Source organism: Tenrec ecaudatus, chromosome 13, assembly GCF_050624435.1.
Source record: "Tenrec ecaudatus isolate mTenEca1 chromosome 13, mTenEca1.hap1, whole genome shotgun sequence".
In the NCBI taxonomy this organism is placed as follows: Eukaryota; Metazoa; Chordata; class Mammalia; order Afrosoricida; family Tenrecidae; genus Tenrec; species Tenrec ecaudatus.
In genome coordinates this window covers 49,157,747-49,174,154 of record NC_134542.1, presented here as the reverse complement: position 1 = coordinate 49,174,154, position 16,408 = coordinate 49,157,747, and the positions used below count along the sequence as shown (strand labels likewise).

Sequence of the window (16,408 nt, the reverse complement as noted above, 5' to 3'; positions counted from 1 at the left end):
GTTGAAAGGTCACAGATAGAACCCAAGGCTTATTTGGATATTAGGACAATGTGAAGCCCCCAAAGGACACTTGAAGAGAGTAGTTAAAGAGGTCGATATAAAAACAAGAAAGTACAATGTCACACACACACAAAACCAAACAAACAAGGAAATAGTCTGTTTATAAAAATTAGACAATGGTCAGTGATATTAAGTAATGTTGAAATGAAAACTTAAAAAAAACATTAGATTTAGTGATACAGGGGTTTTGTGAACTATTTTCAGTGTCAAAAAACATAAAAGGGAAATTCATTTTCGAAAGAAGCGGGCTCTTTATTTTAGCACAGCCTGCTTACATATTCACTTACACTCACATGTTATGTAGTCTTCTAACTTGATAGAGAATTATGGATAGCAATAAGCAGACTTCCCAAGTCAATAAGAGACTGGATTTCTCAGTTTCCTCCTCTGAGGGTTAATTTTGGGTCATTAATATCATATAGTTCTGTTATAATGGAATTCCATACAGCAGGACAATTCATAATCTGGTTTCTAGGCAATTTAAATAGCCAAAGTTGAAATGATGTCCTTCCACTTCATTAAAAATGTTCCAAGTCAGTCATTTGAGTTTTGGTATTAATTAAGGTTCAAAGGTAAAACTGATGGAGCGTTATTTTTTTTTAAGTATTTAATATAAAAACCTGTTTTAATCCTGCGACTGGCATATTTTTCAAATGAGCCATGCTTTTTAAGAGTGTTATACCTTTGACCACTGAAGAATTTGCCCACCTGTTCTAGGTCCAACACCCCTACACTTGGCTGCACAGGCCTGCTCACTAGAAGCAACCGTCTGTCTACTCTGTTTCAAAGCAGATTACTTGCTCACTGAAAAAAGAGGCTGGATGCCAATTCATTTTGCTGCTTTCTATGACAATATCTGCATCATCATTGCTCTCTGTAGGAAGGATCCCAGTTTGCTCGAAGCGGAGGCAACAGCTGAGTAAGTTACTAAGCACATTTGTAGGAATACTCTTCCTGGCTTACCCCACAGATTGACGCCAACAGGCAAGTGCAGACTTACTTTCTGGTATCTTCTATCTCTTACCTTTATAATTTAAAAAGACTGGCTTTCTGAAGGCATAAAAGCACATTTTAGGGAGTTTTTCCTAAGCTTGTACCAGTAGTAAGTTAAAGCACATATTAGCTTATCAGATGAAGTACTTAGTGCTCTGGAAGAAGTGAGCCTAGAGAAACGAAGTTGCTCCAGACCAAAGGGAGTAGGATTTGGATAACAGAATAAAGACACCACGAAGCATCCATAAAAAAAAATACACTTAAAAAATATATTTTTTAATCTTTGAAGCAGGCTAATAACTTGATTGCTATCTTAAATCCCTGGCAAGATTTAAGCAGAAGTTCTTTAATTCAGGTTTTCCTGAGTCTTCAAATATATCAGATTTTCTCAGGAGGTATAATATCTGTTCTATGAATAAATTAATCTTCCCTGTAGCAGAAACCAAAATCTCTAAGACATTATTTGAATAATCCATTCTGAAAAAAATTAAGGAATGTGAAGGCCTGAGTTCAACTTCTGGTGCTGCCCCCCAAGGCAATGTTACTTTGAGCAAAAAGAGTCTAAACGAGGAGAGTTGCAAAAGAGCAAATATGCAGACATGATGAACTATCTGTGAGTGTAAAATGAAGGCCAAGGATTTTCCTAGAAGAGAATGATCAAGTTTGAAATATATATGTGGAACAAATGAGTGTGACCAGGCTACTGTGTATGAATATGGAGCATAAATGAAAGTATGACAAAGACCTGAGAGTTCGTAACCCAGGTGGTAATTAATTAGGCTGTTGAAGTTCCTAACAATGAAAAGAGACGTGATAATGAAACAATGAATGAGCTAGAACAGTGGAAGTAGACCCAAGCAGAGAGGAATAATGGAAATGTGACATTAGAAATATAATTTCATAGCAATTTTTCAAGTAAGGAAAGTTAGAATGGTGGTGTTAGAAATAGAAATAATCTGTATCCCTACATTGAGTAGGTGATAAAAAAGCAAGTGGAAAACAGTCTTGTTAAAATAAAAAAGGGAGTTAAAATACATTTATCCACAAAAGAGTAGCCCAAGGCTATCTGTATCTATCTAGCTATCTATCTATATCTCAAGAGGGGAATAGAACCATGTACTCATAGTTACATAATTCTTAATTTAACTATGTTAAGAAATAAGGTTACAGATGGATATTGGGCCTCGAATCTCTCTCAACACAAGAACACTTTGTTCTAACAATCCGGCAATCTTTGATGCTCACCTACCCGACATGATTGCTGAAGACAAAATGGGTGTATAAGTAAATGTGGTGAAGAAAGCTGATGGTGCCCGGCTATTGAAAGATATAGCATCTGGGTCTTAAAGGCTTGAAGATAAACAAGCGGCCATCTATCTCAGAAGCAACAAAGCCCACATGGAAGAAGTACACCACCCTGTGTGATCATGAGGTGTCGTCGATGGGATTAGGTACCAGCCATCTAAGACCCAGAACAAAATCATACCCAAGGTGAATGGGAAGGTGGAGGGCATGGCATGGAGTAAAGACCCAATGCCCTTCTGTAGACAATTAGACATCCCCCTAACAGAGGGGTCACAGGGAAGAAATGAGCCAGTCAGGGTGCAGTATAGCACCGAAAAAACACACAACTTTCCTCTAGTTCTTCGGTGCTTCCTTCCTCCCTCTATTATGACCTCGATTTTACCTTACAAATCGGATTAGACCAGAACATGCACACTGCTACAGACAAGAGTCCGAAACACAGGGAATCCAAGATAGATTAATCCCCCAGGGCCAACAATGAGAGTAGAGATAACGGGAAGATTAGAGGAGGGTTGGAGGAGAAAAGGGGAATTGATCACAAGGATCAACCTATAACCCCCTCTTAGGGGGACGAACAATGGAAAAGTGGGTGAGGAGCGAAGGAGGACGATGTAAGATATGAAAATAATAATCTATAACTTATCAAGGGCTTGTGAGGGAGGGTGGGTTGGGGAGGGAGGGGAATAAATGGGGAGCTGATATCAGGGGCTCAAGTGGGAAGAGAAGGCTTTGAAAATGATGATGACAGCATATGTGCAAATGTGCTTGACATACTGGATGAATGCATGGATTGTGATAAGAGATGTAAGAACCCCCAATAAAAGTAGTTAATAATTTTTTTAAAGGGGGGGTATGGAGTAGAGAGTGGAGGTGAGCTTTGAAAGGTAAGTACCAAGCGGAAAGAGTTTATTTAAGACAGGAAGGCATGGGTTATGCGGATGAGGGAAATAATAACAGAGGCAATGTAATAGGGTAAAAGGTAAAGCTGTGCTAGGCGGGCTGTCCTCACTGACTCCCCGCCGACTTACAGGCCTGTGCTGGTAGAACTTCCCTCTGACACCTGCAGTGCCACGCACCTGTTAGCTTTGGGTAGACTGTTTGGTTGGTTGACTTTCACAAATAAAGAAAGCCACCCATTTTGCTTATGGTCACATTGCTTGTCAGTTGATTATGGGATAGATCATAAGTTGCTATAACATAGAAACGAAGGAATATGGTGATTTAAACAAGATGTACATATAGTTCTTGCTCATGAAAAGTCTGTATTGATCGTCTGAGGCTAGCATACTGGTCAGAAGTAGCAAAGATCTATTTTATTCTTCTTTAATATGTGACTCCTATGTCATGTCCAAACTAGTGAGTCCTCTTTCCATGATCATATGTGCATTCTAGCCATGAGTAGAAAGTAGACATACAATTTTTCCTTCTAGGGGAATTGCCCATGAAATATCTGCTAACATCCCTTTATCCAGACTGACTCATATGGCCACAAGAGAGGCTGAGAATAGTTTTCTGGGTAGCTATGTGTCCAACAACAACAAATATTTGCTATCTAAGTAGCAGATAATAATTTTTTTGAAAAAGATAAAAAATTTCCACTGCAACAAGAAATCTGGGCTTTAAGAGCTAGATATGAAGTTGAAAGAAACGGGTTTTGAGCCTCAGTTTCAGAATATTTAAAATGATCAGATAATAATTGCCTTACTTTGTATTCACACAGAGTTATGACCAGAATCGAACAGGATAGCGTGTACTTTATATGTGAACTTTGTATAGTTCCAAGTTCTGGGAAAATTATAAGGCACGGTAATGAAGTTGGCAACCCCTATTAGTATTTGAAGAAGGTGGAAACAAGAGTACCAGGGAGGCAAATCGATTCCCATGTGGAACATAGAGGACAGAGCACCTTAGAAAAAGAAGATGGTGACGGAAATTAGAATTCCTTCATCAGCAGTTTGAATAGTTTACAAAAAGTATATATAACACTCCATGCGTCCTTAATTATTATGATATTTCCTTGGTTTTAGGAATCAGTGTACCCCACTGTTACTTGCTGCCACTTCGGGAGCACTGGATACCATCCAGTACTTGCTTTTTCTTGGAGCCAACTGGAGGAAAACAGACAATAAAGGAAATAATATCATCCACTTATCAGTGCTGACCTTTCACACAGAGGTCCTCAAGTACATAATAAGGTTAAATATTCCCGAACTCCCAGTTTGGAAAACTTTGGTTGGTGAGTACATAATACACAAAATCTTCTCAAAAATCTGATTGTTATTAAGTCTGAGTGTGAAATAATATATGAATCATAGTTTAAACACTTAAAATCATGAAATAAATACTTTATGAGTAAAACCCAGAGATACAGACAAAGATGACTTTCAGTTTTGTGTGCACAGAAAGTTTTGGGTTTTTTCCCCCAAGTTAAAATAGAGGTTATGAGTGGGCTTCAAAATTTTCATGGAAAAAAATCCACAATCTTTTAATTCCATTTTCCATAAAGTTTTTGAAGCCTCCCTCATATATGAACCACGCAAATTATATTTTATACAATTAATTTTTTCACAACTTTATCTGAAATCTTAAGTCTTCTATGAAAAATACAAAAAAATGGCAAATGAATTTAAAACAATAGAAAGGAAAGGAAGGAGAACATTGAATTATGAATGCAAACCATTTCTCCAATTTATACTTATTTCTCCTCAGTATAAAGGCAATTACAACAAAACCCGTCCACTTCTTCTGATAAATGTTTCATGAAAAATTCTGTTTGAGTTATTTTCTACAAGTTTTTTAGTCAACCAAACCAGAGATGTGAGAGTAGGGTCAATGTTTGCTGTTCGGTGCCAGGGACTTGGTTCCAACCACAGCAACTCTGCACAACAGAATGCAACACGACATGGTCCTGCGCCATCCTTGCAATTGTTCCTATGACTGAAGCCCATCATTGTAGCCATGGTATCAATCCAGCTCATTGCAGGCCTGCCTCCTTTTCACTGCCCCTCTACTTTACTAAGCATGATGTCCTTCTCCTGACAACATGTGTGAAGTGTGTAAGATGAAGACTGGCCATCTTTGCCTCTATGGAGTACTCTGGCCATACTTCTTTCAAGAGAGATCAGTTTATCCTTTTTGCAGTCCATGGGACTTTTGACAGTCTTCTCTAGCACCATAATTCAAATGCATCCATTTTTCTTCAGTTTTCCTTATTAAATGTTCAAATTTCATATGCATATGAGGCGATAGAGAATACTGTGGCTTGGATAGGCACACCTTAGTTCCCAATGTAACCTCCTTGCTTCAACACCTTAAAGAGGTTTGATGCAGCAGATTTACCTAACTTGATGCATGTTTGATTTTTTTTGGAGGAAAGGGCACACAATTTTATTAATTGCTTGAATATTTGATCTTTTGATTGCTGCTTCCATGAGCATTGATTGTGGAGTCAAGGAAGACAGAACCCTTGACAAAATCAATATTTTCTCTATTTATTATGATGTTACCTATTGGTCCATTTGTGAGGATTTTAGTCTTCTTTACATTGAGATGTAATTCATACTGAAGGCTGCAATCCTTGATCATCAACAGCAAGTGTTTCCAGTCCTCCTCTCTTTCAGCAGGCAAGGCTGTGTCATCAGCATATCGCGGTTGTTAACAAGCCTTCCTCAAATCTTGTGTGTGTGTGCTGAGATGCTTATGATGTCAATGGATCCACAAGACTTCCCATACTGGCCTATGATCTTCCTTTGGCATCATTGCATGTGTTTCATGAGTCTGAAGAGGACTTGATAGATTGGTATCAGACATATGGGCTAATATTGGACTTGTGGATTTGATCTAGACTGGGGTGAAAAATGCTGAAAAAGACAGTGTAGTATTAGGAGAGGATGAGACAAGTCAATCCTAAAGATCCATTAGGGACGGTCATGGTTCTAGGGTGGAATTCTTCTATGCAGGAGACCAGGGCTCGATTTCCAGCCAATGTATTTCATACACAGCCACCAGCCACCTGTCTGTGGAAGTTAAGATGTGGAGCAGATTTCTGAGGGGCTTCCAGACCATGATGGACCAGGAAGCAAGGTCTGGTGAGCTACTTCAGAAAACCAGCAAACGAAAACCCTATGGCACCATGTAGTAGTCAGAAACTTTTATGTCAACGTGAAGATGTATATAAGAGGGAGAGGTAGAGTCAACCTGTCAATCAGGTCACAGCCTAATGCTGTCTCTTTGGAGGTATGGTCTGCTATAAGGTGGACCCTGGGATCCCCACCCCCCTCCCTCGCTCTGCCACGGAGAGGGCCGAGAGTTGCCCCAGCCCTGCCATGTATCTACCGGCCTTGGATCCACAGGACTCTGCACCCACCGTCCTGTGTTCTTTCTGCAATCTGCATCATTGCATGTGGCTGTGTAAGTCTGAAGAGGCACTTATGGATTACTGTGGACTTGAATTGAACTGGGCTGGGATGTTTCTTGATATATATATATATATGTAGTTACTTCCTCAAGTCGTAATGCCACATTCTTCTTTATATAATCAAGTTTCCCTGATGATTTGCTGAGTATTCAGATTGAACAAGTATGGCGAAAGGATACAACCCTGACACACACCTTTCCTGATTGTAAACCTTGCAGTATCCCTTTATTTTGTTTGCACAACTGCCTCTTGATCGTTGTAAAGTTTCTCATGAGCAAAATGAAGTGTTCAGGAATTCCCATTCTTCTCAAAGTTATTCATAGTTTGTTATGGTCCACAGAATTGAAAGTCCTTAAAAAGTCAATAAAACACAAGTAAACATCTTTCTGGTATTCTCTGCTTTTTGCAAGATCCATCTGACATCAGCAATGATACCCTTTGTTCCATAGAAAAGCAGACTAGGGAAAATACAACAAAATGAAAGATGGAAACAGCTAGGCAAGTCTCAGGATCGAGCAGACCAGAGACAATAATCCCAAACTACAGGGAAGCTGAGAACCTTTCCAACTTACACTATATTCATGTGATTCTTTTTGAAAATTAAAGCATTATTTTATTGGAGCTCTCACAGCTCCTGTAACAATCCATACATCAATTGTATCAAGCACAGTCGTACACATGTTGCCATCAGAGTCGTTATTGTTAATCGCCCTCGAGTAGATGCCTACTCATGATAACCATACGCATAAGCAGCAAAACACTGCCAAGTCCTGAACCAACCTCATGAGATCATTGATCTGTTTGAGCCTGCTGTGTCAATCTAATTTGTTGAAGATCCTACGTTTTTCTCTATCAAACTAGATGTCTCTTCTCCTGGGACTACTCCCTCCTAATAACATGTACAACGTATTTGAGATGAAATGTCACTATCCATACTTCAAGGGAGCATGCTGGCTGTACTTTTTCCAAGACACATTTATTTATTCCACAAGCAGTCCACGGACTAGTCAGTATTCTTTGCCCACACCGTATTTTAAATGGATCAGTTCTTCTCTTATTCGTTGTCCAGCTTTCTCATGCCTATGAGGGGACTGAAAATACCATAGCATGGGTCAGGTGCTCCTTTATCTTCAAAGTGACATATTGGCCTTTGACACTTTAAAGAGGGTTTGTAAAGCAGATTTACTCGGTGCAGCATGTCTGAATCATTGGCTGCTGCTTCCATGAGAGTCAATTGTGGATCCAATAAAATGAAACCCTTAACCATATAAAAGGGTCAAGGACTCACCGTTCCAAGCAGAATGTTTTTCTAAACCCCCAATAAATAACTACATGGATAAGAGCCCCAGGAAGCTGGGAGTTTATCCCCAGCAAAAAGGAAAGAGAATTTCAGCAAAGGAGAGTCTCGCACTGGAAACTGTGCATCCAGGTCAGAGGAAAATGTGTGAGAGATTACCAGTAAGTACAAAGAGAATTAATCATATTGGGGAAAATAGAGTATTACTTCTGGGCACAACAAAATAAAGAAGACATTCCTTTGGTACACGATAATGTTCCATTGTGCATAATATTTTTACTGAAAAGTGTTTTCAGTGCTTATTTATATCTATCATTATATTTTAGTTTTCCTAGGAGGACCTGAGGAAGACCATCCTGTTACTTTTAATAGACTAAAATGATTGCAAACACCCACCTTCATAGTAGGAACTACTGAACCCTGGCAATAACAGCCTAGAGATACAAGAAACTCCTCAGACTCTCTGCTGCCCACAGTTATTGTTGGGAACTCCTGGTGACACAAACAGAGCAATAAGCAATAAGTATCTGACCAGTGCGTCCTTGCTTGGTCCCTAGAATAGCTCTCCCACATTATACCTCCCGTTTTCACTATGGGTAAGAGAAGAATTTGTCATAGTTGACTAGAGGTCTCCAATATTAGCCCTTAGCGTAGAAACTGAATTGTAAAGGATCCTAGAATGATCTTGCTGAAAGAGATGAAGACTGAATTTAACAATGGAAGAGTAAACAAAAAAGGTCAGGAAAAAGGCTACTTCTATGTATGTTTTTCCACCATAAGTAGTTGTTTGGAGTGTTTATAATTTTATTATCTTCTTTGGAGTATAAATTCTTTGAAGATTTTTATAAATATGCCTTCTTTATACTCCAGAAAAGTAGAAAACCTCATATAGAGAGTAGATATTCAACTTTTACTGAGAATAATGTAGCTTACTTTGGCATCCAGGGAAAATCAAATTGAAATCTTACTCAAAACTGATTCAAGCAAGGGGGATGTCCAATTTTTCAATTGAGTTTGGATAACATGGTCAGCCAATCTAAGTCATTCAGACCAAAAACGAAGGAGTTCAATATATTCTTCACTTAAACATTCACTACAAAGCTCTGAGGTCCTGGATGCATGTAACCTGTTGAGCACCACAGGGGGAGCCATGCACCCTCGAGCATGTAATGAGTGCATTTGGTGATGGTAGTGGTCATCTTAGAACATGACTGTGTTTGGCCTGTAGAGAGATACAATCAGTCATCCCACTGAAATTGCCACTTGTGTTTCTGTTGAACACTTACCAGAAATGCTGCAGTCTGAAAGCTATAAACGAAGGATGATGGCCACCATGTCCCTAGAAGTTATTTGCTTAGCAAATGAGCAATACTGGGAATTTATTTTGGATGCAGGTAATGAAAAATCTGTTCACTATTCTTTGCTTATGCTAAATTATGTACAGCTATATCATACTCATCACTTTAAAAATATGTCTCATTATAGTAGAAGCTTTTTAGTTGATTTTAAGTCTCTTTTTCTTTTTTTCTAAGCTAAGTTCCTTTCCGATTGAAAACTAAGAAATATAAAACAATTATACTAATTACTTTTTCCTACAAGTTTATAAACTTAAACAATATGATAAATTATTTTCTCTACTCCCTATTATATTTACTTTCATTTAGACACGAATTCTTTTTTATATAATCATGTAGTCAAACCAAATTACCCTTATTTGGTATTTGCACAATTAATTTTTTATTCAAAATGGTAGGTTTAGATTCAAACTTGCATTTGCAACTATGGAATTCTGCACTTAGACCTTAGGTGAGTCACGTCTCCTCTCTAAGCCTGGTTTTCTCATTAGCAAAATGGTTCAACATGGGTTGTGGGTGTGAGGACTGCACCATCTAATAGAGCTGCTGCGATGATGAAAATGCTCTCCTTGTGCTCTTTAATACGGCAGTCCCTTCCCACATGTGCTACTGAGCTCCTTACAGATTTGTCAAATGAACTTTTAAAATATTTGGTTGTGATTGTTCTCTAATGCGTTCCTAAAACCAGGTTCAAAATACTTACATTAAAAAAGTGAACCAGAGGCCTACAAGCCAGGATGCAGATTCCCTTGTCGTCAGTGGCTAAGACAGCAAACAAAGCGCTAATGACACATGCCGTTTCTGCCTCATTTGTCCGTAACCTTCACATTGAGTTGATTAAGTCCAATGAGCCTCCAGCTGAAGCCATGCTTTGTGGTTCCGCCATGCCCAATTAGGTCTATCTTTCAACCAGTGAGACGGATGCTGCCTTTGACTAGATCCAGTGCTTTGTTTTTCTGCTGTCCAAGAGCTTGTAAAAAATCAGATTAGAAATCATGAAAATCACTGCAGTGCAGAGTTGATGCAGCAGTCAAGGTCATTTACTCTGTGGAAGCTCAGATTCGTTCCAATAGTCTTAAACCAAAATGCAGTGTTGGAGATGTGACGTAGGGTTATCACTGTAAATGCATGATTGCATGTGTTGTATGAAAATCAAATGTATATGTATATGCGATGAGATGCCTATTCTGTAGGTCAGAGAGAGAAAAAAGTGCTTTTGATAGTTTCAGAATATAAAAAAATAATGTTATATAATTTCTTCTTTATATTGCCATGTTTATAAACATTATTAGATTCATATACTAAACAAGTCATATTTTTTCTTTGTCTCTTCATTACAGGCACCATCCCTGCCTTAATTAATCTTTTAAAATGTCCAAAAATAAAATTACAGTGCAAAACAGTTGGGCTATTGTGTAATCTCTCAATTCATGTACCTGTAGTGCATGCTCTGGTGGAGGCAGGAGCCATTCCAGCTCTGATCAACCTCCTGGTTTCTGAAGAGCCCGAACTGCACACTCGCTGTGCTGTCGTTCTTTATGACATTGCTCAACTTGGCAACAAGGACGTCATTGCCGAACATGTGAGTTCTTGCGTGCCACGTCCTTCATTAACAGTATTTCTCTCATTCTGTGCAATACACCGGCAGACGCTCATGAAACACCATCAACCTCACGGAAGATAACAAGGCCTCACTCTGCCACACACCCATAGACCAAAAGTAGACAGCCAGGTGTAATGGGCAAGAGCTGATTGGTTTACCACTCACAGCACAGAACACAGTATGACTATCAACATAGTTGGTCATTACTTATATTTTAAAATGGTATTTTGTGTTGTACAACGCAATTGCCAATTCTTAATCCAATAATCACAATGGCCAATATTTCCAAATGGAGCACTCTGTTCCATTGCTCTTACTCAATTGCTACATTTAAAAAAATATTTATTAAATACTACATATGATTAACTCAAAACAGTGTCAACTGTCATTTAGTATCAGTACAGACTTTTATTTATGAGGCATCATATTCTCCTAAAGAAGCAGATAGAGCTGTAGCCCTACATCACCTGACAGCTTCAGATGGGTCCTGGCTGAAAGCACAGAATACCAGAAAGATATTTGCTTGTGTTTTATTGACAATGCAAAGGCATTCAGCTGTGTAAATTAGAAGAGTCTGGATAAAATTGAAAAGAATGGGAATTCCAAAATACTTAACTAGACTCCTGCAGAGCATGCACATAGACCAAGAGGCAGTCATTTGAACAGAACAAGGTAATACTGGATGATTTGAAACCAGGAAATTTGTGTGCCAGCGCTGTGTCCTTTCACCTGGCTAATTTGATCTGTTTAATAAACAAATAATCCAAGAAACTGGATTATATGAAGAAGAATGCTACATCATGACTGAAAATAGTCTCATTAACAACCTATGATATGCAGATGACACAACCTTGCCCCTGAAACAAAGAGGATTTGAAGCACTTTTCTATATACAACCTTCTGAGTAAATTGCAACTCATTGCAAAGAAAACCAAAATCCTTCTAAATGGACCAATAGAGCACATTATAAACAGAGAAGAAGTTGAAGTTGTCAAAGATTTCATTTCACTTGAATCCACTATCAACATTCATGGAACCAGCAGTGAAAATCAAACAACATATCACCCCAAGCCATGGTACTGCATCATATACAATGTAAAATCTGGACAATACATAAAGAAGACCTAGGAATTAGTGATGCATTTGCATTATTCTATAGGAGAAGAATATTGAAAGTACCATAGACCTCCAAAAGAACAAACAAAACTCTTTTGGAAGTACAACCAGCATGCTCCTTAGAAGTGGGAATGGTAAGGCTTGGTCTCACATACTTAGGATGTGTTTCCAGGAGGAACCAATCCCTGGAAAAGGACATCATGTTTAGTAAAATATAGAGGCAGGACAAAAATAGGAAGACCCTCAATGAGATGGATTGACACTGTGGTTACATTTATGGGCTCAACAAAAACATGAGGTGGAGCAGGAGAAAAGCTGTAGGCTTCAGTTTCTATATGAAAATTGCCTGTATCTTAAATAAAGTCAATTGTACATTTCTTTGTTTATTTTTAGAATGGAATCCCAGCACTGATAAAGCTCTTAAACACAAACATAGAAAATATGTTGGTGAATGTAATGAACTGTATTCGGGTATTATGCGTTGGAAGTAAGAATAATCAAAAGGCAGTGAAAGATCATAAAGGCATCAGATATCTTATTGATTTTCTGAGTTCTGATTCAGGTAAGCTTTTATCCCTGCATTATTAAAGTGGCCAAGTATATTAAGTGAGACAATGGGTTAGAGATTTCACATAAAAATAGATAACATGGATTTATCTTAGAATGGATCTATAAGTATAAACGATCACCTAAAAAGCTGGAACACTTATATTTCAACTGTTGGGTTATCAGAGATTCAATGTCCATGGACAAAGTTAGTTTGTTGGTTTGAAATGTTTAATCAGGCACATTTATAAAGAAAAACATTGTCATTAATGACCTTGTCTGAATAACACACACCGATAATTAGATGCTCTTCTGCAATTCCCAACTAAGAATTCAGATTTGCTGTTAGGTATTCGATATCAACCTTTGAGCTCATCAGAAGGCATTATCGGCTTCTAAGGCACACAGAGCATCGTGCCTCACAGCGCCAAGAACACCAGATGCTCTGAGGTGGTTTCTGCAGCTACTGCAAGTGGACTCTATGGTTCGGTAAGAATTGCCTCATTTCAGTGAGCATACAGGAGAGTGTAAGTATTAAATCTAGGGTTCTCCCCAACATTTTCACAGAAAATTGGGGGAAAGCTCATCCCTTATCCTTCTTTCCCAGTGTATCATTTTTCCTTCCATTCTGTTCAGGAAAAAGCTCATAGAATGAATATAAGCATATAGTTTAAATGTAAGAAACGGTCCTAAAAAAACTCACTGCTATGAAATCAATGCAGATGAGGCAGTGACCCTGTAGGACAGGGTAGAAACTCTTGACAGAACTGGAAAGCCCAGTCTTCCTCCTGTGGAACTCTTGGTGGTTTCAAACTTCTGACCTTTCAGATCACAGCCCATCATGTAACCACTGCACCAACAGGGCTCCTTTAAGGAAAAGCTAGGGATAAGGTAATGTTTCAGAGAACAGGCTCACCCCTGCCCCATCCTGTCCCCCCCCCAAATTTGACTAAATGTTATATTCTAAGACTCTATAGTTTGAATTAGCACTTCTGAAGGCCATCTTTTCTCAATATCCTTCCATCATTGATTATGCAGTATTTTATCATTTCTAATTATGATCAGAGAGGATAAGCCTTTATGGTTTTAGCTTTTATGTCTTTACCATATCATATTTATCTTCTGATGGTTCTTTTCAAGATGCCCTGGTGATGTAAGGCATTACTTCTTAGGCTATGAACCATAAGGTTAACAGTTTAAACCCACCAGAATGATGAGGTTTTCTACTCCTGTAAACATGTACAGCCTTGGAAATCCACAAGGGCAGTTCTGCAGTTGCTATGAGTCAGAATTGACTTGATGGCAGTGAGTTTGGAATTTCTGGGTATGATTCTTTTTGTGGTTTTTTGTTGTGTGTGTGCTTTATCTCCTAATTAAAATGTAAAGATAAAGACTAGGCTTTCCCCTCTCCAACTCCAATGCCAGAATAAGACACACAATAAATAAAAGCAATTTGAATTAATAAGTGACAAATGAGTTCATGAAGCAAAGATATACAAATAACTTGAAATTGTGTATTTTGGGACTCTTACCTTGTCTGAAACTTAATTAAGAGTAAATTTTCCTATATTATAATATATATTATCTTTTTACTACAAAGAAGATAAAGAACTTAATTTTGAAATACATTTTATATATGAATATACTTATATATAATAAACTCAATAAATAATTCATGTTCTTTAACAATAATTCTCATGATTATTATCTAGATTATTAAATTGTAGGTAATCATAAAGAAATTATTTAATTACAGTATCTTCTTTAATCTTTCTGAAACAAGTCAAACAAACCCAAATTGAAGAATATTCTCTAAATTAGCTCATTAAAAATCTCTATGTCATAAGAGACAAAGAACTGCTCTATATTATGAATCTAAGGAGGCATCATTAAAAAATGCAACTTATGATCCTGGTCTAGGTCTTATACAAAACGAAATGAATTATGTGGAAACGATGCAATTATCTTTTAGACAAAAGTATTACATCTACTGATTGCATTACAGTTATATAAGAAAATATCCTTTTCTTAGGAACCACGTACTAAAAGAAATAAATTGCCATTATTTATGTATGCAGCCTATTTTGAAATAAATATATATATATTTACAAGTAAATATATAAATGTCAATGTGAGAAAATATTAAAAAATCAGTAAATCTATTTAATGTAGTTATTTTCAAATATTGTCTTTAAAAAATGTTTTTATTCATCATTTTATTGGGGGGGGGCTCTTACAAATCTTACAACAATTCTTTATTCAATTGTAAGCACACTTGTACATATGTTGCCATCAACATTTCCAAAACATTTTCTACCTGAGCCCTTGGTATCAGCTCCTCTTTTTTCCCCTCCCTCCTGCCCCCTCCCACCCTTGGGAATCCCTGATCAATTATATATAGTTGTTGCTGTTTCATGCCTTATACTGTCAGTTGTCTCCCTTCACCCACATTTCTGTTATTTGTCTCCTCAAATGCTGTCTTGACCCAGTTTTAAGGCCCATCAGTGGCAGATCAGTATCTCTTCTTGAGCACTTGATTAGTTCTACACCTCATCCCTTCCCAGGTCTTGGGTTCAAGTATCAAAAACCTAGGGACAGCCTCTGTTCCTACACCTTGAGCCCTGTGAAATGATTCAAATCAAATGCAGTCCACAGGGAGCCTGTGAAATCTAGTTTACTCTACTCTCTTCACACATAGGCTGCCTGCTATGGCTCCACCTTTTCCAGTTTGTAGCTGTAAATTTCTGTGTATCATCTACCTGAGTGGTTGTGTCCCACCACCCTGAGAACCACCAATCCTGCTTAATATCTTATAATTATGAAACAATCAGGTAAAGAGTTTAGAGTTCTCTTGATTTATTTTGCAAATTTTTATAAGTTTTTAAAAAGAAAAAGATGCACCTGGTCGATAAACATATAGCAATAAGTTTAGTCTCCTCAACAAACAAACATCCGAGATAAAATGAGATAGCATGTTTCCCTGTGAACTCAGCAAAGTTTACTTATATGCGGGGATACCCCCTAACAAAGATTTTTCCAAAGCAATATATTTAAACTTTTTATAAAACACAACCTTATCACCTCCAAAGTACTCTCCATTACACTTAATACATTTGTCAAATCTGTAGTTCCGTTCTTGGAAACATTTTTCAAACTCATCTGTTTGGATGGCTGACAGCTCCTCCCTTGTTTGTTTGTTTTTCTTCACCTCTTCTACATCTTCAAGTCACTTTCCTTGTATGTCCCTCTTCATTAGTGGAAACAAAAAGAAGTCACATGGAACAAGGTCAGGTGTGTGGGCAAGAAAGACGTGCCGTTTTTCCCCAAAACCGGCGCACTGAGATGACTGCGTTAGCAGATACATTGTCATGGTGGCAAAAGCAGTCTCCGTCTGCCACAAATCAGGCCTCCTTTGTCACACACTGTTATGAAATGTTTTCAGAACCTCTAAATAGAAAGTTTGATGAACAGTCTGACCTGATTAATCAAATGAACTCCAAATGCACTATAAGTCGACATTTTCAGCTGTTCGGGAAGTTAATGAATGTCCAGAACAGCATTTGTCATCAATCGACATTTCACCTTTCTTGGAAAGAGAAAACCACTCACACACTTGAGTTTTCCCATAGCACCATCCTTGTAAGTCATGTTCAACATCACAACAGTTTCTGCTGCAATTTTCCTGAGCAGGAAACAAAATTTCATAGCTGCGCGCT

At 37.9% G+C, this 16,408-nt stretch overlaps 1 protein-coding gene across 1 annotated transcript in view; it reads left to right on the top strand.

The window, feature by feature from the left end:
• The window catches only part of ANKAR (ankyrin and armadillo repeat containing), a 70,766-nt gene that overhangs the window by 25,739 nt on the left and 28,619 nt on the right, over window positions 1-16,408 (top strand). Inside the window, exons 7-11 of the mRNA XM_075529759.1 lie at window positions 778-979; window positions 4,386-4,594; window positions 9,362-9,466; window positions 10,768-11,009; window positions 12,540-12,708. Of these exons, the coding sequence (XP_075385874.1) occupies window positions 778-979; window positions 4,386-4,594; window positions 9,362-9,466; window positions 10,768-11,009; window positions 12,540-12,708 (927 nt within the window). The remainder of the gene's footprint in view (window positions 1-777; window positions 980-4,385; window positions 4,595-9,361; window positions 9,467-10,767; window positions 11,010-12,539; window positions 12,709-16,408) is intronic.